Genomic DNA, 24,148 nt, shown 5'->3' with positions numbered 1-24,148 from the left:
CTTGTCCCTGCCCAGAGCAGAGATCAAATGTCTGCTGAGGGAAGGGTAAGAGTCTGAGGAAGACAAGCCTTGCTCAGAGCAGCACAGGCACACGGGCCCCACAGCGGGGTGGGGGGCACCACTCCCCCAATTCCAGTCCTTAACTGCAAAAACCCAACTTAATTTCTGAGACAAGCAAGTGAATGTGAATTAGGTAAGCTCTCTCTTGTCTGAAGGTATTTGGGGAGAGCACTTAAAATTCCTTTTTGTGTTTCATTTGCCCACAACTGTGAGGCCAGACACTGGTGTGGACGGAGGGCTTCGCACAAGCAGAGGGTGACGGAGCTTTGCGATCTGTACATTGTCTCTAATCGGATTATTCTGGTGTCTTCCCTCTGGAGGGCAGTGGTGGTAAACGTGTGACTAAGTCCATGCCAGCTGGTCACCGCAGCCTACCTAGGACAGGAGACAGCGCAGTGTTATCTTCTCCGCCTGAGTTCAAGAAGACATCCAGGGCCTCCTGGTCAGATATGTCCACCAGGTCCATCTGCTCCAACATGTCAATATTCACTTCCATGGACGACATGCTGCCCATGGGCTCTGGGAAGAGATAACACAGGAAGTTATGCTTTTGTTTTCAGTATTTTAAAAGTCTTAATTTCAACCACATTAGGCTCACTACATTGTTTTCTAGGTATAAAGTATCTCCTGCTACTGCGAACTTCAAAAATAGAGCTTACAGCAATGTGTTACTAAAGGACAGGTTCCAGTTCGGTATTTCAACTCCATCCTGTGGAGCAGCGTTGTTCGCCAGCCACCTCCCACCCCTCTGCCTGCAGGCAAAGACAGACACATCCGGCACTAAGCAGGTCTCTGCTGCTGCAGGTAGGTGCTGCCTCAGAGGAGACGGCCTGCAGCTGCACGAGGGGGGCGCCCTCTGGCCAGACATCCCCCTACCTTCTGCCTGTAGCTGCCCCCAAACTTAGTGGAAGTCTCACTGCCCTGGTGATATTTCTATAGTCTTCAATCGTAATGGCAGACAAGGTTTGTGACTCCAAGTCGGCAGATGGAACCGAGAGCTCCATGCAATGAAAGCACCGACAGTGGAGAGGAAGCCAGCCCAGCAGCGAAAGGAGGCTGTGAGGCCACCAGGAGTCAGTCTGAGCTGGCACTGGGGGAAGGCTGCCTCCCAGGTCTGATGTTCTTATTAAACCACCTCTGTGGTCCAGGAAACTACAAGCCATCTAGTCATCCCAGACAGTGCCTGAAAGAAGGAAAGCTTCCACATGTGGACACAGCCTGAACCCTGGGTCTCACAGGAATATAAACTGAAGATCCAATTGAGACTTCACAGCACACACACGGAAACACATCACTGAATGAGGGCCAGCAGAAACAAACTCGGTTACTAGCATCCTTTCCCAAGAATTTTAAATTACTTTTAATATTTGAATTAACATGGAACTTATAAAATGAACAAGGTGTCAAAAATAAGACCAGGCATTTGAAAAAGTCAAGTGATTTCTAGATAGGAAAAATTTACTCACTGAAATGTAAAACTGGGGGCATGAGTTAAATTGATTTATTGAGAGCCAAATAGAGGACTAGTGAAATAGGCGAAGGATTGAATAAATTCTCCACTATTCAGCAAGGAAATAGAAAGGTGGGACGTGGGTACATTCAGAGTTCCAAGGTGAGACAGAGGCTGGGCCAGAGCAGCCAAATTCAAACAGGCTACCTTCCGGAGTTCAAGACCTGACGTCCTGGGTTTCAGAAGCTGGAAGAGGTTCCAAGAAAGAAGATATCCTCACATACAGTGGCTGCCGAGAAACTGGCAGGCGTCAAAGGACAGAGTAGGAAAGATAAGGAAACTGACAGCTTCTCAACAATAAAAGCCAGAAGAGAGTGGAATAATACGTTTAAAGAGGTGAGATAAATGCCATCTTTCAAGTTATCATTAAATAGCATTTAAGATAAACTGTTAAGATACAAGCACTGTCAGGCAGAAGCATGTTACCATGAGCCTGTGCTCGGCTATAGGCGTGAGGAAGGCAGTGACAGTAATAGGAGGAAGGCTTATGATGCAAGAAAGCATTAAATGTGTGAATTTGTGAGTATGTGTAAAACTCTGAATAATGCGATCAAAATCCTATCTAATTTCAGGGGACTTGACTCTGGCAGAACTCCCAGGCTGAGCAGCCATGAGTAAGAAGGCAGGGTGAGAGAGGAAGCTGTGGAGAACCCCTGACTCACCTGGGACATAGGAGAATCTGATTATATCTATCTCTAGGGACACAAAAGTCCAGCACTAAAATCAGAGAAAAGAGAATGTGGTTTCTACTTCAAGCTTTTATTATGGTTTAGATGACCCCAGATGAAGTGGGACCTTCCAGAACAAGGCAGTCAGCAGCCAGCTGGCATCAGCCTGCTCTGCCTCAGGCTCCACTAGGCTGTCAACCTGGGCCACGGCCACATCCAGGTCACAGCTGCTGCACAGCCTGGCCGACACGAATCCACAGGGGACGCCGGGTCAGTGCTGTCCCAGGGCATCATCTAGGCTGACTGCTCAGGCAGCTCTTGCTGGTACGGTGGTTGGACCTGCTCTGGGGCGGGGCTGCTGGAAGGTGGGTAACATGCAGGTTTTCCTGTGCAGTAAGGAGGCCTTTCTCCTTTTTGGTTTCTGCCCTTGCTTTGACTTATCTCTATTGTCTATACTATCCTCTAATTAAAACAGGACTAGAAAAAATTGGACTAAAAAGCATTGGACAAGTTTTCAGGAAAATAGCACTAAGTAAGATGGTATGAAGCCAGTATGGTGGTAATCATGAATGTAAATGAATGAAATTTGCCAGACTGTAAGATTGAATTTATAGGAGACACTCCTAAAACAAACACACAGAAACATTAGAAGTTTGAGAAGAATGGAAAGTAGGTAAATAAAATTAACTTGAAGAAAGATGACATAGCTAGGTAGACGTTAAGGGGGAAAAAGCACATCTATTTGCCATGAAGACGATTAAAAGTTTGTGTGGTAAAGTAAAAAAATGACAAAATGACAAGGAAAAAGTGACAAATCCATAAGCAATGGATAAGGAATAATTAAACAACCCAAAATTTATTAACAGTATTTAACCCAGTTAACAAGCTCGATGACATGGACACGTGAGCCCCGCACCTATCACACAGAATCTTGTTTTCAAATACACGTGAAACGTAGGAAAACGCTGTACCAGGCCGTACAGGTAGTCTTGGGAAGAAAAGAAAATCAAAATACCATTCTCTAACCACAAATAAATTTAATTAGAAGCTAGTAACAAAAGGTATTTCAATGTTATTTAAAAACACAGTTCTAAATAGTTCACAAGTCAAAAGAGAAACCTTAACAGGAAAATTTAAATACCCAGAAAGTTACCAAAACTTCTACAATTCTGTTAAATTGGTACCTCAAGTGAAAAATTCGTAGTTTTGAATGCATCAGAAGAATACTGGAAATCTAACCTAAATATTCAACTTAAATTAGACCAAGAAACAAAACCCAGAAAACGCCCAGCACTACAGAGGAGCAATTAATTAATTAAAGGTATGGTAGGAAGAACAAAACTGCAAGATGGATCTTTGGGGAAAACAGAAATGAGTGTTTTAAGATACGTCATGAAGAAAAGGCACAAATGGACATCTAAGGACTGTGAAGGGAAACCTCACCCCCAGTACCACAGACTCAGGTGAACAGCACGGACCACACTGAAACCTAAACCAGCTGGATGGATTCCATGGAAAACTTGCTAAATTAATGAGACAGGAAACTTCTCAAGCATCAGAGAAGATGAGCAGAGAACCCCCCCACAGAGAAGTCACTGGTCCGGGATGCCAGCGAGAGGCCACCATGGTGGTGCACAGGGAAACCCAACACCCTTCAGACACTAGTTCTTCCTCTGCAGAAACTGAGTGCCATTCCAATTAAATCCTGGACAGGCTTTTCACAGAACTTGAAAATCTGATTTTATCATTAACACAGAAGAACAAGAGCCAAGAACAGCCAAGACAATGCTAAAGAACAAAGAAGGTGTAAGGTGCGCAGGATGTGGGGGAGCAGCTCCAGCACACGCACCCTGGTTTCATGGGAAGTCAGTTCCTCAGCTGAGGGCACTGGTAACGTGCCAGGTGCTCCTTGTGGGGCATCCTGGGTGCTGCAGATGCCAGAAGCAGCCCTACCCCAGTCACACCCAGCAACCCCCGCCCCCACTGCCAAATGTTCCCTGGGGGCAAAGCTGCCCCAACTGCTCGGTGAAGAATTACCAGGACAATGCAGGTTGGGCTTACGGCTAGACAAACAGGAGACAGAGCAGGACAGATAGCCTAGAAAAGCCTCGCATGGTGCTGGAATTGATGGAAGGCAGTGAGGCGGTGCAGAAAGCATGCTGGCGCCGAGATGAGTGGTCACTGCTGCAGAACAAATTATGATTGGATCCTTACTTCACAGTGTACACAAAAATCAACTGGTGGTGAATTTAAGAACCAAATATAAAATGGAAAACATCAAAACTCTTGAGCATAAAACTCAGTAGAATGTTCTTTTAACCTGGAGTCACATCCAGGTTACACCTGTGGCCTTGTAACTTGGACGGAAGGATTTCCTGAACACAAAAGTACAAACCATAAGCAAACAAAAAAATGAGCAAAGCTGATCACATTCAAGATAAACACACTCAGCAAAGACCTCCTAGAGCAGATAAGTCACAGCATGAGAGAAGCTGTATATTTTTTCAATGGAAATACATTCTAAGAATGAATATGAATTGAGTGAAACGTATCAGTATGGGTGATGATAATGAAAATGCCTTCCTGAGAAATGAGAAAGCAAGCTTCGTAGAGATACATACAGTGTAAAGCCACTGCTATAAAGCTTTTAAAATGTGCAAAGTATACCACACACTGATGTGAAATCCACATGTAGGACACGTATGAGGAGACAAGTCACTTCTGGAGGGAAGCGGGGGGTTGGGGCCTTCAACCATGCTGGTGATGCTTTTATTTCTGCAGCTGGGTGGTCAGAATTTGGTTTGGATTATTCATTATACCTTTTTGTATGTCTGGAATATCTCAATATTTTACTTTGCTTCAGATATTTCACAAATGTTAACATATCTGGAAATGGGTATGTTATATTGTTTTCAGTTCTTTTCTGGATATTTCAAATACTTCCTAATTAAAATGAAAACCAGTAATGGATCGTAGTAAGTTTCAAAGTTCTAAATAAAACCCTCACAGGGAGATAATCATCAAAAGTTAAAATCATAAGATGGCAATTTTATTTGAGGTAGTTCTGCATTCTGTTTTGACTCTTGGGGGCACCATGTAAATTTTAGTACAGGTGCACTTTTATCTGTTCTGTCTCTTCTGATTTTGTTAATTTTGTCCCTGGCCCAAACATCAGCTCCTAGGGCACTGGGTCCACTCTGGAGCATCCCAGGGCTGAGTCAGAGTGTCTGGGGGCACAGGGGAGCACCCCCTGGCCTCAGAGGATTCAGCTTCACTAGATTACTGGTTTGCAAGGGAAGCACAGGAACCAGATCTAACTGTAGGCATACACAGGCATCTCCGAGGTGATCTACTCGTAACTAACTACATCTTCAAGATACCCTGGCCCTCAGCAGTAACAGAAAGGCAATAAAAATGCTTTTCTGAGAAAAGAGGATCATCAGGCGGGTGTAAGACAAAACCTGGGTCAGGGCCTCACGAAGCAGCTGGCTGCGCTGGGCCCCAACAGCACTCGGAACTGCCAGATCCCGGGGCCCTGAGCCCTCTGCCTCCTGGCGCACCGCACAACCTTGCTCCTCGTCGGGCACGTGAAGCCCTCTGCCCTGGGCAAGGGGGCCTCCATCCAGCTCTACCCGCATGCAAGTGATCACAGAGGTCCCTCCCCCTTCTCACTGATAATTTCTGGATAAAACTTTTCATGCCCTTGTCTTAAAGAATGACGCTTTGGAAAGTGAGAAAAATGCAGACTGCTATTTCTGATTTAGTGGAGTGGGCCCAAAATACCATGTTCACTGTAGACATTTTTTACTTTGATTGATTCTTCTAAATTAAACATCCCCATGTTCATCATTGGAGATGAATACTCTGTAAGAAAGGGATGTGGGACTCGCCGGGCTGGGATGGCTAAGGATGCTCTGCACAGCCCTGAGATGCGCCCGTTGTTACCAGTGCAGGCCTTGTCGGTTCCAGCTGGAGCAGAGATAACAAGGCCAAGCCATCCAGCTTTCAAACTCTACACATGGGCCAACATGGGCCTGACACCATTTTTTTTTTAACCTTAAAAAAAAAAAAAATCAGCCTAACACTGTTTTGAATGATGATTATTTTTCAGGTGCTCAAAACCACAAAAATTCAATTCCTTAATACTTGTTATCTATTCAACAAGTACAGGCTGAGCACTCCTCAGCCCAGCAGCGGAGCCACGGAGGATACACGGCTAGTGCCTGTCTCCAGGGTGGCCAGCAATACGAAGGTGCTCGTGAGCCTGTCACGCTTCTACCGCCTCATGACTTCAGTGTGCGTTCCCGGCTCTCCTGAGAATGGGAGCTGCTGAAGAGGCACTTCCACTTTCTCTGCCTCCTCCAGGCCGAGAACGCACTGAACGCTTGGCAGGCACTCAGGAGCATGTGCTGAACTAAGCCGCAGGAGGATGAAGTGTCCAACAGTGAGCACTCTGGTGCTGCTCTCCTTCCCGCCCCCTCCAGGCCCTCCCTGTCTCTTTACACGCAGGGGTGCAGGGCAGATCTGCCAGGGTGTATGTTGTGGACAGAAATGTCCCCCAAATCCACAGATTGAAGCCCTAACCCCCCAATATTATGGCAGAAAGAAGCCAGAGGAGGGTCCTCACTGGGAACCAAATCAGCCATACCTCAATGTGGGGCTCCCAGCCTCCAGAACTGGGGGACGTGAGCAGTGTTGTTAAGGCTCCCAGGCTGTGGTGGTCTGTATGGCAGCTCAAGCCAACAGCATCCACCATGAGGGGACACAAGGCCTGCTCTCTCCGGACCCTGAGCAGGTGAGGTGAGTATGCACGTCCTCTGAGGGAGCATGCAGCCTGACTTTTCTAGATGGAGACAGACTCTAGGTCAGTGGGGTACAAAGGGGAAAAGCTGACTAAGATAAAGCCAGGAAACTTCAAATCTGTTCTATCCATACTAAGTTAAAAGCATTATCCACACAGTGAACCTCTCAGTGATTTAGATGTTGCTATCCATCTGTTTTCTGTGCTATTTTCCTTTCTCTGCCTTTGATTTCCTCAGGTTCTTCTGGAGGATGACAGAATTGAGTGACAAGGAAGGATGAGAAGGGAGGGTGGCAGGGATAAATGCAGGGCACGGCCAGGGAAGAGGCTGATGGCTGAGCACAGAGCTGTGGGCAGCAGAGGGAGTGTCGGGAGGTGGCCAGGCACTGCCAACAGAGGGTGGCCGCACAGGTAGATGTTTCTGCACACCACCCATGGCGACCAGTGACAGGAAATGTAAGCCACCTGACGCCACTGGCCCTGCCAACCCCAGCCACCCCCACTGAGGTCTTGATGCCGGATGGAGGAGCCGAGTCCCTGACTTCTCCCCTGCTCAGCTTGTTCTTGGGACTCTCAGAGGTGCACACAAACAGGGGCATGCCATCTACAGAGAGGTAAATGAATGCAAATGTTCAACGGACTGGTTACCTGCACTAGCACACATCCTGACCTCGAAGACACAGCTGTTAAATCAGACCCCTTTCAGGACCTGACAGCTGCCCATACAAGATTAAGAAAAGTTAGATGTAAAGTCAGGTATTGTGTACAGTTTGAGACCAAGTAGATAGAGAGGCGCGCTCTCTCTCACACACAGACTAAGAATCACCTAAAATAGCAAGAGACTTTGGGCTTTAAAATTATGGGTAATGTTTCTTTTGTCTTTTTTTACTTTAAAAAAAATCGTATTTCATGTCTTCTAAATATCTTCAAATAAAGACTAGAACTATAGGAAGAGGTAAAAACAATGACAAGACAAATATGGCAAGATGTACTCAACTCTTATTTTGGGGGTCCGGCGATGGGACTCTGAGGACTGGGTGCCCCCATGCCCCACTTGGTGGCGGGGGCACATCAGGACACCATCTGAGTGTACCCAGGGGGTCCCCACCCCCAGCGGCCCTCCCCCCAACTCGCCTCGCCTCTCTGCCGTCTGCAGGTAGCCCGTGGACAGGTACTGCTCCATGTCCTGCTGGAAGGCTTCCTCGAAGTACTTCTGCCGCTCCTTCAGCTTCAGCTGCTGGGTGTGCTCCATCTCCAGGACCTTCTGCGTGTGCTCTGCCTTGAGTCCAGCTAAGGAAATGGGGTAATATGGGTCAAGGTTTGAAAAGGAACTAAGATCCGGCCATATCAACCCTCCAAGCTGATACTGTCATCTGCTTGTCAGAGTTGGGCTGGCGCAGCCCCTGCTGCCTGTCCAACCCCCTCACTCCTGTGACCTTGGCAATCCAGCTCCCAGCAGTCCCACGCCTGTGCTGCATCCTCCGCCTACAGTGACCTACGCACACGCAGTTCCTGTTCTTCACACAATAGCTGTTCACTTTCAAGACAACTTCTCAGTCAACCCTTCCACTCAAGGTGAGTCTGCTGCTCCGTCCTGAGGCTCCACAACACTGATGGAACTTGTGTATCTCACGCACACATTTCAGTACAAGGTAAAGACTGAGGCTTCTAGAGGACTGCAACCAGGAAGACTGACCACAAATTTCTCATTTTAGTATCTTACTACTTAGCTCTGAGCCGGACACATAGTAAGCACTCAGTAGGCTTGTTAAAGAGCAAATAAATATGTGGCTACTATGTATAGGAAAAGTGCCTCTTCCTCCCTTTGCTGTTTATTAACCATGCAAACTGGCTGAAGTTTCTGAGCCTCACATTACTTACCTGAAAATGTGGCATAGAAATATTAACTAAATACCAATGTGCAAGTTAAATGAAATAATATTACAATAATTTTATAATTAAAGTGAATGGTGACCCTTCACATTAAGGCCAAGTCAGTAACATCAGGCAAGAACAATCAATACAGTCAGTAATGACCTCATTACACAAATAAGGACCCCAGATTTACCCTTCCATAAACACTTCCTAGTGGTTTAATCTTTCCTCCAGGCACGGAGGATGCAAAACATAAAATCAGGACAGGCATGCACCACTGTTCACCTGTACATGCACCAAGGGTCATTTCTAAATGTGCTTTTAACTCACAAGTCCTCTGTATCCAGTAGTAGGTAGGCTTCTAGGACAGCCTCCAGGGTCTCTGCGCCCTGGGGCGCACACCCTGCATAAGCCCCGGGACTGTTAGTGTGATAGAGTTTACTAGTGTGAATGGGTCAAACTCTGAGGCATAGGTGACTTGAGGAAAGAGAAGTCATCTGGGTGAGCTGGACCATTAAGAGCTGGGACTTCTCCTGGAGAAAGAGACCAGAAGCGGCAAGGGGTATGAGGGACATTCTCCCTTGCTGGCTTTGAAGATGGAGCGGACTGTATGGTATGGAATGCAGGTGGTGTACAGGAGCTGAGAGTAGCCCCAGGCTGGGAGCCAGCAAGAAAACAGACCTCGGACTCACAACTCACAGCTAGAACTTGGCCAGCAACAGGAATGAACTTTGCAGTGGATTCCTCTCCAGTCTCCAGAATGGCGTGTGGCACTCTGACCTCAGCCTGTGAGACCCTGAGCAGGGAACCCAGCCACAGCAGCCTTGACTTCGGACCTACCCACTGCAATCTAACCCACGTGTGTTATGAACCACTGCATTTGTGGTGATCTATTTATTACGCTGCCATATGGGCCACTTCAAACAGGTTGTATGAATTCCAGCCTCCACCCGAATCTGACTGGCTGAAGAATCAAGAAACAACTTGAGCGCTTTTACACAAAGAAATATTTTGCAATGCTTACTCTGTGGAAGACAGAAAACTAGCTTGAATTTGGTGGAAGAACAAACAGTTTCAACTAAGTTACTCTCCTGGGATGAACACAGGGCCCCAAACCTTGAAAAAATAATTCCATCTGAGACCTTGTTGCCTCTGGTTTACCTGTGGGGAGCGTCAACATCTTTGGGGTGTTAGAACTCATTCACTTCAGTAATAACAAAACAAATTTGATTAAAAACAGGCAGAAGATCTGAATAGACGTTTTCCCAAAGAAGACATACAGATAGCCAACAAGCACATGAAAAGATGTTCCACATCACTACACATCAGGGAAATGCAAACAAAACCCACAATGAGATACCGCCTCGCACTTGGCAGAATGGCTGCTGTCCTGAGACAAGAGGTGACAAATGTTGACGATGTGGAGAAAAGGCAGCCTGGTGCACTGCTGGTGGGAATGTCAACTGGTGCGGCCACTGCGGAAATGAGTATGCAGGGTCCTCAAAAAACTGAAAATAGAGATACTGTAAGATCCAGCAGTTCCACTTCTGGGTATCTGCATCCAAAGAAAATGAAAACAGACCCTGAAGAGCTGTCCGCAGCACTCATGCAGCATGATGCACAACAGCCAAGGTATGGAAACAACGAAGCGTCCAGCGGCGGATGAATGGATGAGGAAAATGTACACACACAGGAGTATTTTCAGCCTTGAGAAAGAAGGAAATCCTGCTATTCTAGACAACACGGATGGGCCTTGAGGGCATTGTGCTTAATGAAAGAAGTCAGACAAACACTGTGTCTTACTTAGCTGTGGTATTTAAAAAACGAGAACTCACAGAAACAGAGAGTAGAATGGTAGTTACCCAGAAGAAAACAGAACAGCAGCTGACTCAGATGCTGAGAGGGGACTGGTGGGGACCATGGGGGAGGAGGGGCTGGTGGGTGATGGGGAGGGTGAGGGGGATAACAGGGCACAAAACTCTCAGTCACAATATAGGCTGGACCCAGGGATGACGGTGGTACAGCATGGAGAATATAGCCAATGATTCTGTAACATCTTCATATATTGACAGTAACTGCACTAATTTGGGTGAGGATTTAATAATATGGGTAACTGTTGAACCACTGTGGTATACTTGATATCCTTCAGACACTTAAGAATTAGTCACCTTTCAGTGTCCTTAGTAAATCTGGAAGGAATTTAGAGTGTACTCCTAAGAGGGGAAAGAAAGAACTGGAGAGGATGTCCTTTCATTGCTTCACTTCAGCCATCAACCTGTCCATTCACATGCTTCCTCACTGCCAAGTGCATGAGAATAAGCCAACCCCAAGGAAAGGTGTGCTTCCGACATTCAAACAATGTTCAATCTTTAAAAAAAAAAAAGCCAGAATAAGCAGGTCAAAAGCAAACATTAAGGTAGAAATCAAAGGGGATTTCATTAAACAATATTTTGTTTTAATTGAATTAAGATTTTCTATAAATATACAGAGATAAAGTTCTGTAACTTGAAAACTTTCATTCTTCTCTTGGCTTTTGTTCAATTTTCTCATGTTTCTGAATTTTATGTCCTATAGATTTTTATATCTTAGGACTTTTATCTTGGAATGAAACCAAATCATGTCTCAACACTCACAAAGGGTTGTAGGGCTGGACTAGGGAATTTTAAATCACTTGAAGAAAAGAAAATCACTGTTTTTAGTTTTAAATCTTGTTACACATTATTTGAAATATTCCTACCTGCTTTACACTGGCCCCACTCTATTTCAGAGCCCCTTTGCACCTCAGGGCTGACCGCTAAACTAGAACCCGGAGAGCTGAGCACACTGCAGTCCCCCCACTCCGCACTCAGGTCCATGAAGAAAAAGCCCACTGCAGACATTAAGAACAGCTGTGCCGCTCAGCGGCCAGGTCGCCCTCAGGAGGATGTGCTAGCGTGCCTTGTGCCCTGGAGGCAAGAGCCCAGCTTTCACCAAGAAACCATCACATTAAGGAGTGGAGAGATGATGGAAGGATATTTGAGGGATAATTTCAAATCCAGGGATTTAGAAGCTTCTGCATTTTACAGTGACTATGGAAAAATATAAATTATAGAACATTTCCTACAAAGAAAAATGACCCCTAGTTCACAAGTAAGATATAGCATTTATTATGCTGGGAAAAGCAAAACAAATACAAAGACTTCAAGAACTTCAACAAATAGCCCAAAGATGAAAAAGAAAAAAGCCATGAAAATGATGCAGTGGCTCTCCCACCAGGAGTCAGGAGGGATCCTTTAATCCCATTATCAGCCCAGGTCTGGCTCCTTTTATTTCAACTCCAGATCATTTCTCAAGTTTTATCTGACTGCAGCTTCCACTTTAGCCACTGCTATCAATTTCAAATGGATAACTTCTCAAAACAACAAAAAAAATTCCATTACCAGGGAAGATGGTATAATCAATTCTCAATTACATGTTTTAATGGGGCATAAGGATGGCACAAGATACATGAAATAGATTTTTTTTTTTATATCAAGCTCATTTCAGGAACAATTTCAACCTATTCCACAACTAAGCCTTTTAAAAGAACTGATAAATAATAAAAGTAGTGAGGTGTTAATGAATGAACTTGGCCCCCACAGCTGCTGGGAGGAAGAAAATGGATGTGAGGAACACCAGTATAAACCTCTCTGCTAAGAGGTTAATGAGAATCTCTTTAATTCAAAAATGTTAGAAGAGAATAAAATATAATTGAGTTAAGAAAAATTCTGGTGGCCTATACAGAATATCAGATTAACAACATTTCATTTAAGATAAATAACCAAGATTAAGAATAACTTTAAAATCCATAATTTAAATATTTACAGCTCACATGTTCTTATATTGTTAGAGAATACAAATTTTGTGAGGCTAAAAACATGTGACATGATCAAGGGAGAACTGAAATATCTGTACATTTCTAAACACAAATAGGTGAACAAATCTTTTCAAATTATGGCAGATAAAAATTCAACTGTCATGACTTCTTCATGAACATATCTCCCCGGGCAAAGAAAACAAAAGCAAAAATGAACAAGTGGGACTATATCAAGCTGAAAAGCTTCTGTACAGCAAAGGACACCATCAATAGAACAAAAAGGTACCCTACAGTATGGGAGAATATATTCATAAATGACAGATCTGATAAAGGGTTGACATCCAATATATATAAAGAGCTCACACACCTCAACAAACAAAAAGCAAATAATCCAATTAAAAAATGGGCAGAGGAGCTGAAGAGACAGTTCTCTAAGGAAGAAATTCAGATGGGCCAACAGACACATGGAAAGATGCTCCACATCGCTAGTTATCAGATAAATGCAAATTAAAACCACAATGAGATATCACCTCACACCAGTAAGGATCCCCACTATCCAAAAGACAAACAACAACAAATGTTGGCAAGGTTGTGGAGAAAGGGGAACCCTCCTACACTGCTGGTGGGAATGTAAATTAGTTCAACCATTGTGGAAAGCAGTATGGACGTTCCTTAAAATGCTCAAAATAGACTTACCATTTGACCCAGGAATTCCACTTCTAGGAATTTACCCTAAGAATGCAGCACTCCAGTTTGAAAAAGACAGATGCACCCCTATGTTTATCGCAGCACTATTTACACTAGCCAGGAAATGGAAGCAACCTAAGTGTCCATCAGTAGATGAATGGATAAAGAAGATGTGGTATATATACACAATGGAATATTATTCAGCCATAAGAAGAAAACAAATCCTACCATTTGCAACAACATGGATGGAGCTAGAGGGTATTATGCTCAGTGAAATAAGCCAAGCGGAGAAAGACAAATACCAAATGATTTCACTCATCAGTGGAGTATAAGAACAAAGGAAAAACTGAAGGAACAAAACAGCAGCATAATCACAGAACCCAAGAATGGACTAATGGTTACCAAAGGGAAAGAGACTGGGGAGAATGGGAGGGTAGGGAGGGATAAGGGTGGGGAAGAAGAAAGGGGGTATTAAGATTAGCATGTATAATGTGGGGGGGGAGGAATGGGGAGGGCTGTGCAACACAGAGGAGACAAGTAGTGATTCTACAACATCTTACTATGCTGATGGACAGTGTCTGTAATGGGGTTTGTGGGAGGGACCTGGGGTAGGGGAGAGCCTAGTAAACATAATATTCTTCATGTAATTGTAGATCAATGATAACAAAATAAAAACAAAAAACAAACAGCAAAAAAAAAAAAAACCCACAAAAAAACCCCAAAAAACAAACAAACAAAAAATTCAACTGTCAACAGGCTGTCAAAATGATATGACCACTAAAGGCTACACCAAATTCTGTCAGTATGATAGAATTTACAAACTGGGATTAACTGACACTGTTATGCTTCTAATTATTTGCATTTACTCAGTGGGTTATTTGATGCATGAACAATGCATCTACACTGTGGAAAATTTTTAATCATAAAAAAGGTACACATAAGGTGAAAATTCCTCCAAAGTCACCCTAAATAAATGATCACAACTAGTACTTTGTTGTACCAGGTTTTCTTTTCTCAGATTAGGTAGAACTATATGAAGTTACAATAATCAATTTTTTTATGCCACTAGAAGTTGTTTTTAACTTTTTATTTTGACATTGCTGTAGGTTCACAGGATGCCATCAAGAAATATACAGGGCAGCCCTGTGCACCCATCCCCAGCCTCCCCCAATGCTAACATTGTGTATGGAATTATGGTACACTATCAAAACCAAAAAAGAAAAAAAAAATGTCATCAGTACAATCCACAGAGCTTATTCAGGTTTCACCATCCATACACACACTCAAGTGTGTGTGTGGGGAGCTCCATGCAGTCTCATCACATGTACAGTTTTGGGTAACAACCATAATCAAGATATCCAACGGCACCATCACAAGGCCCCTCATGCTACCCTCTGGAGCTAGGACTCCCTTCCTCCTGGCCCCCTCCCCAACTACTCAGCTGTCCTCCAAATCTATAATTATGCTGTTTCATGAATGTTACATAAATGGAAATATGCAGCATATAGCCTTTCAAAATTGGCTTTGTTTCACTCAGCATAAATTCCTGGAGGTTCACCCAAGCAGTTGCATGTATTGATAATTTGTTCCTTTCTATGGCTGAGTAGAATTTCATGGTATGGATGTACCAGTTTGTTTAACCACTCACTCATGGAAGGACACCTGCATGGTTTCTAGCTTTTGGCTATTATCAACAAAGCTGCTTTGGATATCTGTATATCAGTTCCTGGATGGAAATAAGTCATTTTCTCTGAGATAAATGTCCAAGTATGCAATCACTGGATCATAAAATAAATGCATTTTTTTTTTTAGCTTTTAAAGGAACCATGACACCCTTTTGTGGCGTGGCTGTTCCATTTTCTATCCCCCCATCAATGTGTCAGCTACCTGCTTCCCCTGCACCCTCACAGCATTTGGTGAGACTTATTCACTGTAATACAGGGGATGTTTCTTTCCTCCTCCTTTTTTCTGGAGTGTCTGTTACAAGCAAGTCTCAATTTCCTCTTAAATATTTTCAACAATTGCTATTTTTCTAAAGGTACTTTAGAAAATTTTTCTTTTTCCCCTGCTTTATTTACATTTGATAGTAAAATGTACTTAATTTTAGAAAAAAATCTATTCAGGAATTGAAGACTTGTTAGAAAATGACAAAATATACAACAAGATATATCTTCCAGTTTGAAAACCCATCTATTCTGTACTTTAACCATTTATAGTACATTTTATTTCTACCTTAACTTAGGTTTCAGAATAAGGCACTGTGGGCACATTTAGTCTCCCAACCTCCAGTCCACCTTAAAAAAGGAATACAAATCATCTCAGATTGACCAAAAAAAAGATCTGTACTTAGTACTTTCCTAGAATTGGGTTTTGTATACATGCATTTAAAAGATATCAACTTCTATGCTCTGTTTCCACAGTTTTTAAAAGTTTTCAGTATAGCATTCATCAACCACTAGTTCCAAGACACACTTCTAATTATCTTATACAACACTTTATTTCTATAAGTATTCTGAAGTATCATAGAGCTCTTCTTCCTCAGAACTGGTATTTGGGGGAAGAAATTCTCTTGCACACTCAAGTTAACACATTTTTAAAAAGTTAAATGACTTTTTACAGAACTTTTCTTCACTGCCCTCCAACACACACACACACACACATGCATACCCTTATACACATTTATCAAGAACCAAATGGAACTTACTTCTTTTACATGCAACTACAAAAGGATGCTTCTTACCTAAAATATAGTAGTTTATAATAATGGCAGGATTTGCAGACAGTCAGAATAAATATCCCTATTAGACAATGAAGAACTCACAGCCACTCCTAAGGAGACTTCACCAAGTTCAGCCTTTCAGAACAGCTACCAAACAGCTGTTTCCTAAACCCAGGTCACAGGAAACATTATTCCAGTATTTACACTTCTGAGGCACTTTGAACATTTCCACCAATTGTCCTGAAGAAAATCACCACTACATAGAGTATTAGCAAAAGAGTGTAAGGTTTACTGAAAACAGTAAGACAAGCACTCAGCTATACCTTACCTTGTATAGGTGGGCACGGCAGCTTAGCTGGCCTTGGTGTAGCTGTGCGTCTCTCAGCCACAGAGTTCACCCTTTCAGGCCCTGGATTTCCCAGCAGTTAAATACTATGATTCTATTTTTATTTCCTTTTGTTTAGAGCAGGAAGAGGTAATCCCAAATCCTGTCTACTTTTTGGTAAAATTATATGAAAATCAGATTAGCAGTAAGGAATTTAGGACCTTTTGAATTAGTGACATTTCAAGAAGATTAGCTTCAACTATTAACAAAAACCTGACATTATTTATTTTCCTGGTCATTTTACTGCTTAAAGAATGATTAGAACCCAAAGGCTTAAAATTAATAGATAGGTGAGAAATACAATCAGTCTGTGGTCAGAGGCTTCATGACCTATTAACCTGTTCACGCTTCATGGGTTTCAAGGTGGGAGGTTGACAGTAGCACTTGGTGGCCTAAATGAGTCAAAGCAGCATCAAAACTGCTGTACTACCTGCACAGGACCAACAAGCAGCTCAGTGGATGAGTCACAGTGAAAAGCAATGGTTCAACTTCTGGGAAAGTGGGATTCTATGACATGCTGATAAAAGATACTTTTTACAGAAGCAGTACAAAACAACGATAAAATACAAACCTAGGCAGGGGCAGAAAAAGATGGTGGTATGAGAAGTGAAGCAGAAACCTCCTCCCCAGACCACATATAACATGAAAATACAACAAATACAACTAATCCTGAAAAAGCAACCTAAAAGACTGCAAGAGACAGCCTACATCTGGGGAAAAGAGAAGACCTCATGGAAAAAGGGTAAAGTAGCAAAGCTGTGACCCAGTGGGACCCAAGCCCTCCCCTCACCCCAGCTCACAGGTGGGAAGAAGAGAAATGGAGCGGGGAGGGGATAGAATCCCAGGACCACTAAACTCCCAGCCCTGGAGGTCTGGTTTGCGAGCACAAATCCACATTACATGGTGCTCTGGATATTATAGGGGTTGGAAAGTGAAGACGGGTGGAATACTCAGAGACTGGGATTCCAGCTGCTTGTGGAAAATGGTACCCACAACCGGCCACTCAGGGACAAAAGAAAGGTGGGCACTTTGATAGATAGACTTCCCAACAGTGAGAGGGCTGCTAAAGGGGCAAGGATTACACAGAGCTTGCTGCTCAGGAGAAGGGACAGGTAAACAAAACTGTCCTGGTACATGCAGCGAGCAGGACGGGAACTTTCAGGAGCTTTGGGTGCTCCATCTCCCTTTGCTGGCAACACAGTCCCAAGCCCCCCCAACTCTGATACGTAGCCTGCAGCTCCTTTCTCCCAGCTGGCACTGTTCTGCTCACCTGCTGCCCTGTGATCATGCCAGGCCAGCCAGATGGTGGCCCTGCCTACAGCAGATACAGGGTTGTAATGGAGAGCCTCCTCCCGGCACGCTCAGCCCACTGGCCTTGGCAGTGGAGGCAGGCACTGCATCTGGGAAGGAGGAAAGAGCTCTTTCCTCCCGGTAGGCACTGACAACACTCTCCTGTAATCCCCATCATTCATCCAGGGACTGAGCAGCTCCAGAGAGTAGAGCTTATGGGCACTAGAGGACGTCACCTACACAAAGTTGTTATTCCATAATCACTGGAAATATGAAATGGCAAGAGAATCCTGTACAAACCAAAATCCCTCAAACACCAGAAAGAGGGCTAAGTGAAACTGAAATAACCAATCTTGTTGAAGAAGATCTTAAATAAAAATCATAACCAAGTTCACGGAGCTACAGAAAAGTATACAAGATCTCAGGGAGGAATTCAAGAGATAGAAACTTAAAAAAATACATTATTTGAAATGAAACATACAGTGGAGGGATTTAAAGGCAGATTAGTTCAGCTAAGGGACTAGTGGTTACCAAAGGGGAGGGGAGGGGGAGGGCAGGTCAGGAGAGAGGGAGATGGGGATTGAGGGGTATTATGTTTAGTACACATAGTGTGAGGGGTCACGGGGAAAACAGTGTAGCACAGAGAAGACAAATAGTGAATCTATGGCATCTTACTACACTGATGGACAGTGACTGCAATGGGGTGTGGGTGGGGACTTGATAATATGGGTAAATGTAGTAACCATATTGTTTTTTCATGTGAAATCTTCATAAGAGTGTATATCAATGATACCTTAATAAAAAAATTTTTTAAAGTGAAGGGATTGGAAAAAGATATTTATGTAACTAATAGGGAGAAAAAAGCAGGTGTTGCAGTACTAGTATCAGACAAAATAGACTTCAAAACAAAGAAAGTAACAAGAGACAAAGAAGGACATTACATAATGATAAAAGGGTCAGTCCAACATGAGGATATAACCATTATAAATACCTATACACCCAATACAGGAGCACCTAATTATGTGAAACAAATGCTAACAGAATTATAGGGGGAAATAGAATGCAATGCATTCATTTTAGGAGACTTCAACACACCACTCACTCCAAAGGATGGATCAACAAGATAGAAAATAAGTAAGGAGACAGAGGCACTAAACAACACATTAGAACAGATGGACCTAACAGACATCTACAGAATACTCTGCCCAAAAGCAGCAGGATACACATTCTTCTTAAGTGCACATGGAACATTTTCCAGAATAGAACATATACTAGGACACAAAAATGGCCTCAGTAAATTTGAAAAGTTTGAAATTTACCAACCAGCTTCTCAGACCACAGAGGTATGAAAATAGAAATAAATTATGTGAAGAAAACAAAAAAGCCCATAAAAACATAGAGGCTTAACAACATGCCCCTAAATAACCAATGGATCAATGACCAAATAAAAACAGAGATCAAGTAATATATAGAAACAAATGAAAACAACAACTCAACAACCCAAAATCTGTGGGATGCAGCAAAGGCCATTCTAAGAGGGACATATACTACAATATAGGCTTACCTCAAGAAAGAAGAGCAATCCCAATGAACAACCTAAACTCAAAATTAATAAAACTACAAAGAGAAGAACAAATGAGGCCCAAAGTCAGCAGAAGGAGGGACATAATAAAGAGCAGAAATAAATAAAAAATCGAGAAGAATAAAGCAATAGAAAGAATCAACGAAACCAGGAGCTGGTTCTTCAAGAAAATAAACAAAACAGATAAACCCCTAGCCAGACTTATCCAAAAAAAGGGAGTCTACACACATTAACAGAATCAGAAACTAGAAAGAAAAAAATCACTATGGACACCACAGAAATACAAAGAATTATTAGAGAATATTATGAAAAATTATATGCTAACAAACTGAATAATGTAGAAGAAATGGATGACTTTTTAGAAAAATACAACTTTCCAAGACTGTCCCAGGAAGAAACAGAAAATCTGAACAGACCAATTACCAGCAATGAAATTGAATTGTTAATCAAAAACTAACCAAGAACAAAATGCCTGAACCAGATGACTTCACTACTGAATTTTATCAAACATTTAGAGAATACCTAATACCCATCCTCCTTAAAAGTATTCAAAAAAGTAGAAGAGGAGAGAATACTTCCAAACTCATTCTATAAAGCCGGCATCACTCTAATACCAAAACCAGGCAAAGAGCCTACAAAAAAAGAAAATTACCAATATCCCTGATGAACATAAGATGCAAAAATACGCAACAAAATATTAGCAAACCAAATTCAAAAATACATCAAAAAGATCATCCATCATGATCAAGTGGGATTCACTGCAGGGATGCAAGGATAGTACAACATTTGAAAATCCATCAACATCATCCACCACATAAACAAAAAGGACAGAAACCACATGATCATCTCCATAGATGCTGAAAAAGCATTCGACAAAATTCAACATCCATTCATGATAAAAAACTCTCAACAAAATGGGTATAGAGGGCAAGTACCTCTATACCTTGCAGATGACATGATACTGTACATAAAAAACTCTAAAGAATCCACTCCAAAACTACTAGAACTAATAAACTGAATTCAGCAAAGTTGCAGGATACAAAATTAATACACAGAAATCTGTTGCATTCCTATATACTAACGTTGAACTAGAAGAAAGAGAAATTAGGAAAACCATTCCATTCACAACTGCATCAAAAAGAATAAAATACCTAGGAATAAACCTATCCAAGGAGGTTAAAGACCTATACCCTGAAAACTATAAGACACTCATGAGAGAAATTAAAGACACCAATAAATGGAAATACATGCTCATGGACAGGAAGAATTACTATTGTCAAAATAGCCATCTTCCCTAAAGCAACCTACAGATTCAGTGCAATCCCTATCAAAATACTGATAGCATTCTTCAATGAACTGGAACAAGTAGTTCTAAAATTCATATGGATCCACAAAAGACCCTGAATAGCCAAAGCAATCCTGAGAAGGAAGAGTAAAGCTGGTGGGATTATGCCCCCCAACTTTGACCTCTACTACAAAGCCACAGTGATCCAGACAATCTGATACTGGCACAAGAAAAGACCCACAGAATAGAGTGCCCAGATATAAACCCAAACATACACAGCCAATTAATATACAATAAAGGAGCCATGGATATGCAATGGAGAAATGACAGCCTCTTCAACAACTAGTGTTGGCAAAACTGGACAGCTACATGTAAGAGAATGAAACTGGATTTCTGTCTAGCTGCACAAATAGAAGTAAACTTGAAATGGATCAAAGACCTGAATGTAAGTCATAAAACCATAAAACACTTAGAAGAAAATATAGGCAAAACTCTCTTGAATACAAACATGAGCAACTTCTTCATAAACGTATCTCCACAGGCAAGGGAAACAAAAGCAAAAATGAACAAGTGGGACTATATCAAACTAAAAAGCTTCTGTACAGCAAAGGATACCATCAGTAGAACAAAAAGGGAGAATCAGTAGAACAAAAAGGGAGAATATATTCATAAATGACATCTGATAAGGGGTTGACATCCAAAATACACAAAGAGCTCATGCACCTCAACAAACAAAAAGCAAATAACCCAATTAAAAAATGGGCACAGGATCTGAACAGACACTTCTCCAAAGAATAAATTCAGATGGCCAATAGGCACATGAAAAGATGCTCCACATCACTAATCATCAGAGAAATGCAAATTAAAACCACAATGAGATATCACCTCACACCAGATAGGATGGCCAACATCCAAAAGACAAACAACAACAAATTTTGGCAAGGATGTGGAGAAAGGGGAACCCTCCTATACTGCTGGTGGTAATGTAAATTAGTTCAACCTTTGTGGAAAGCAGTATAGAGGTTCCTCAAAAACCTAAAATAGAAATACCATTTGACCCAGGAATTCTACTTCTAGGAATTTACCCTAAGAATGCAGAAGCCCAGTTTCAAAAAGACATAAGCACCCCTATGTTTATCACAGCCCTATTTACAACAGCCAAGGAATGGAAGCAATGTAAGTGTCCATCAGTAGATGAATGGATAAAGAAGATGTGGTACATATACACAATGGAATATTATTCAGCCATAAGAAGAAAACAAATCCTACCATTTGCAACAACATGGATGGAGCTAGAGGGTATTATGCTCAGTGAACTAAGCCAGGCAGAGAAAGACAAGTACCAAATGATTTCACTCATTTGTCGAGTATAAGAACAAAGAAAAAACTGAAGGAACAAAACAGCAGCAGACTCACAGAACCCAAGAATGGACTAACAGTTACCAAAGGGAAAGGGACTGGGAAGGAGGGGTGGAAAGGGAGGGATAAGGGGAAAAAGGGAGCATTATGATAAGCACACAGAATGTGGGGGGGGGGCACGGGGAAGGCTGTATAGTACAGAGAAGACAAGTAGTGATTCTATAACATCTTACTATGCTGAAGGACAGAGACTCTAATGGGGTATGTGATGGGGACTTGATAATGCAGGGAATCTAGTAACCACAATGCTGTTCATTAAGTGTATATTAATGATAGGAAAAAATAATAATAAATAAATAAAACTGAACTTTATTAAAAATTTGTATTCCTGAATCCTCTTCATCCAGAGAAAAGCAACCCTAATTTTTGACAGCAACCCCCTGAGATTAGGTTCCCTGTCAGAATGGAGAAATAAGCTTTAGCTGCTTTTTCATGAGTCAGATAAAAATATAAAACGTAGTTAGAGATGACACCACTTATAGTTTTATGTTTGACCCCCAAGAATAAGCCAAAGGCATATCATCTGAGGGTCTATCATTTGACCAGTTCTATCTGAACAAAAATACTTTTCTTCTTTTTAAAGGGTATCTGAAATATGTAAGTCCAGAAACCCACAAGCTGGACTTGAGCAAGTGAGGTGGGACTGGCCGCCCTTGGCCTGCAGCTTCCTGCCAGCCCTCTGCACTCCCCTGGAATGCACAGCTACCCTAGGCCTCCTCTCTTGAGCTAATTTTCCTGTCCTCAGTAGGTGGCATTCCCTCTTTTACCAGTGCTTTATACTCAGCTAGCTGTCGGCTAAATTGTTTTTACAGCATAAAGATCTTCAGAGTCAAGTTGACATGTTTTCAATCTCTCCCTGGGACATACTCATTTTAAATAGGACACTCAGAATCCAAAAGCCTTTGAAACTCAAGCTTTAAGTGAGGAATTTCCCTTAACCTTGGGCAGAGGGCTCCTGCCTCATGACTGCTGCAGTCACAGCACCCTGGAACCAGCTCCTGACTTCTCCAATCTCATTTCTCCCTCAAAAGCAGTTTGTGCCCAAGGGTAAGAGAACCTGACTACTTAGGGCAGGCAGTTCCCCACAATCCATCAGTGGATTGCTGAAAAATCGAAATCATGTTTTGTTTAAGATTATACATTAGCGATTTCCCTCATTTGTGGAGTATAACAAGAAGCAAAACTGAAGAACAAAATAGCAGCAGACTCACAGATTCCAAGAAGGGACTAATGGTTACCAAAGGGGAGGGGAGTGGTAAGGCAGGTGGGGAGGGAGGGAGAAGGGGACTGAGGGGTATTATAATTGGCACACATGGTGTGGGGTATCATGGGGAAGACAGTAGCTCAGAAAAGACAAGTAATGACTCTGTGGCATCTTACTACACTGATGGACAGTGACTGCAATGTGGCATGGCAGGGACTTGATAATATGGGTGAATGTAGAAACCACATTGTTTTTTCATGTGAAACCTTCATAAGGGTGTGTATATCAATAATACCTTAATAAAAAAAAGATTACACATTAGCATGATTCTCAACACTGGTTGAACATTTCAGACGTAAGGTTTTACTTTTAAAATTGTTTGCTGTTTCCTTAATGTTTTCTTTTTCTTAATTAGGTATAGCTGATATGCAATTACATATTAATTTCAGGTATACAACATAGTAGTTCAACATTCATATACATTACAAACTGATCACAATTAAGTCCAGCTACCACTGTCACCATGCAAAGCTGTTACAATATTCTTGACTATATTCCCAGTGCTGTACATTTCATCCCCATGATTTATTTGTAATTGGAAGTCTATACCCTTTAGTCCCCTTCACCTGCTTTGTCTTATCTCCCTCCCTGCTCCCCTTTGGCAACCACCAGATTGTTCTCTGCATCTTTTAGTCTGTTTCTTTTTTGTTTTGTTTTTAGATTCCACATACAAATGAAATCATCCAGTACTTATCTTTCTCTGACTTAACTTCACTTAGCATAACACCCTCTAGATCCATCCATGGTCCATCATCATCCATCCATGTT

At 42.3% G+C, this 24,148-nt stretch overlaps 1 protein-coding gene across 6 annotated transcripts in view; it reads right to left on the bottom strand.

The window, feature by feature from the left end:
• Positions 1 to 24,148, bottom strand: part of DTNBP1 (dystrobrevin binding protein 1) — a 149,856-nt gene that overhangs the window by 1,189 nt on the left and 124,519 nt on the right. For all 6 annotated transcript variants that reach the window (XM_073225160.1, XM_073225158.1, XM_073225159.1 and 3 more), the window contains 2 exons: positions 8,174 to 8,329; positions 436 to 579 (listed from right to left, as the gene is read on the bottom strand). In XM_073225160.1, the coding sequence (XP_073081261.1) occupies positions 436 to 579; positions 8,174 to 8,329 (300 nt within the window). The remainder of the gene's footprint in view (positions 1 to 435; positions 580 to 8,173; positions 8,330 to 24,148) is intronic.

This window comes from Manis javanica, chromosome 16, assembly GCF_040802235.1.
Source record: "Manis javanica isolate MJ-LG chromosome 16, MJ_LKY, whole genome shotgun sequence".
Taxonomy (NCBI): domain Eukaryota; kingdom Metazoa; phylum Chordata; class Mammalia; order Pholidota; family Manidae; genus Manis; species Manis javanica.
Note: the sequence above shows the minus strand (reverse complement) of the source record. Positions and strands in the feature narration are given on the sequence as shown.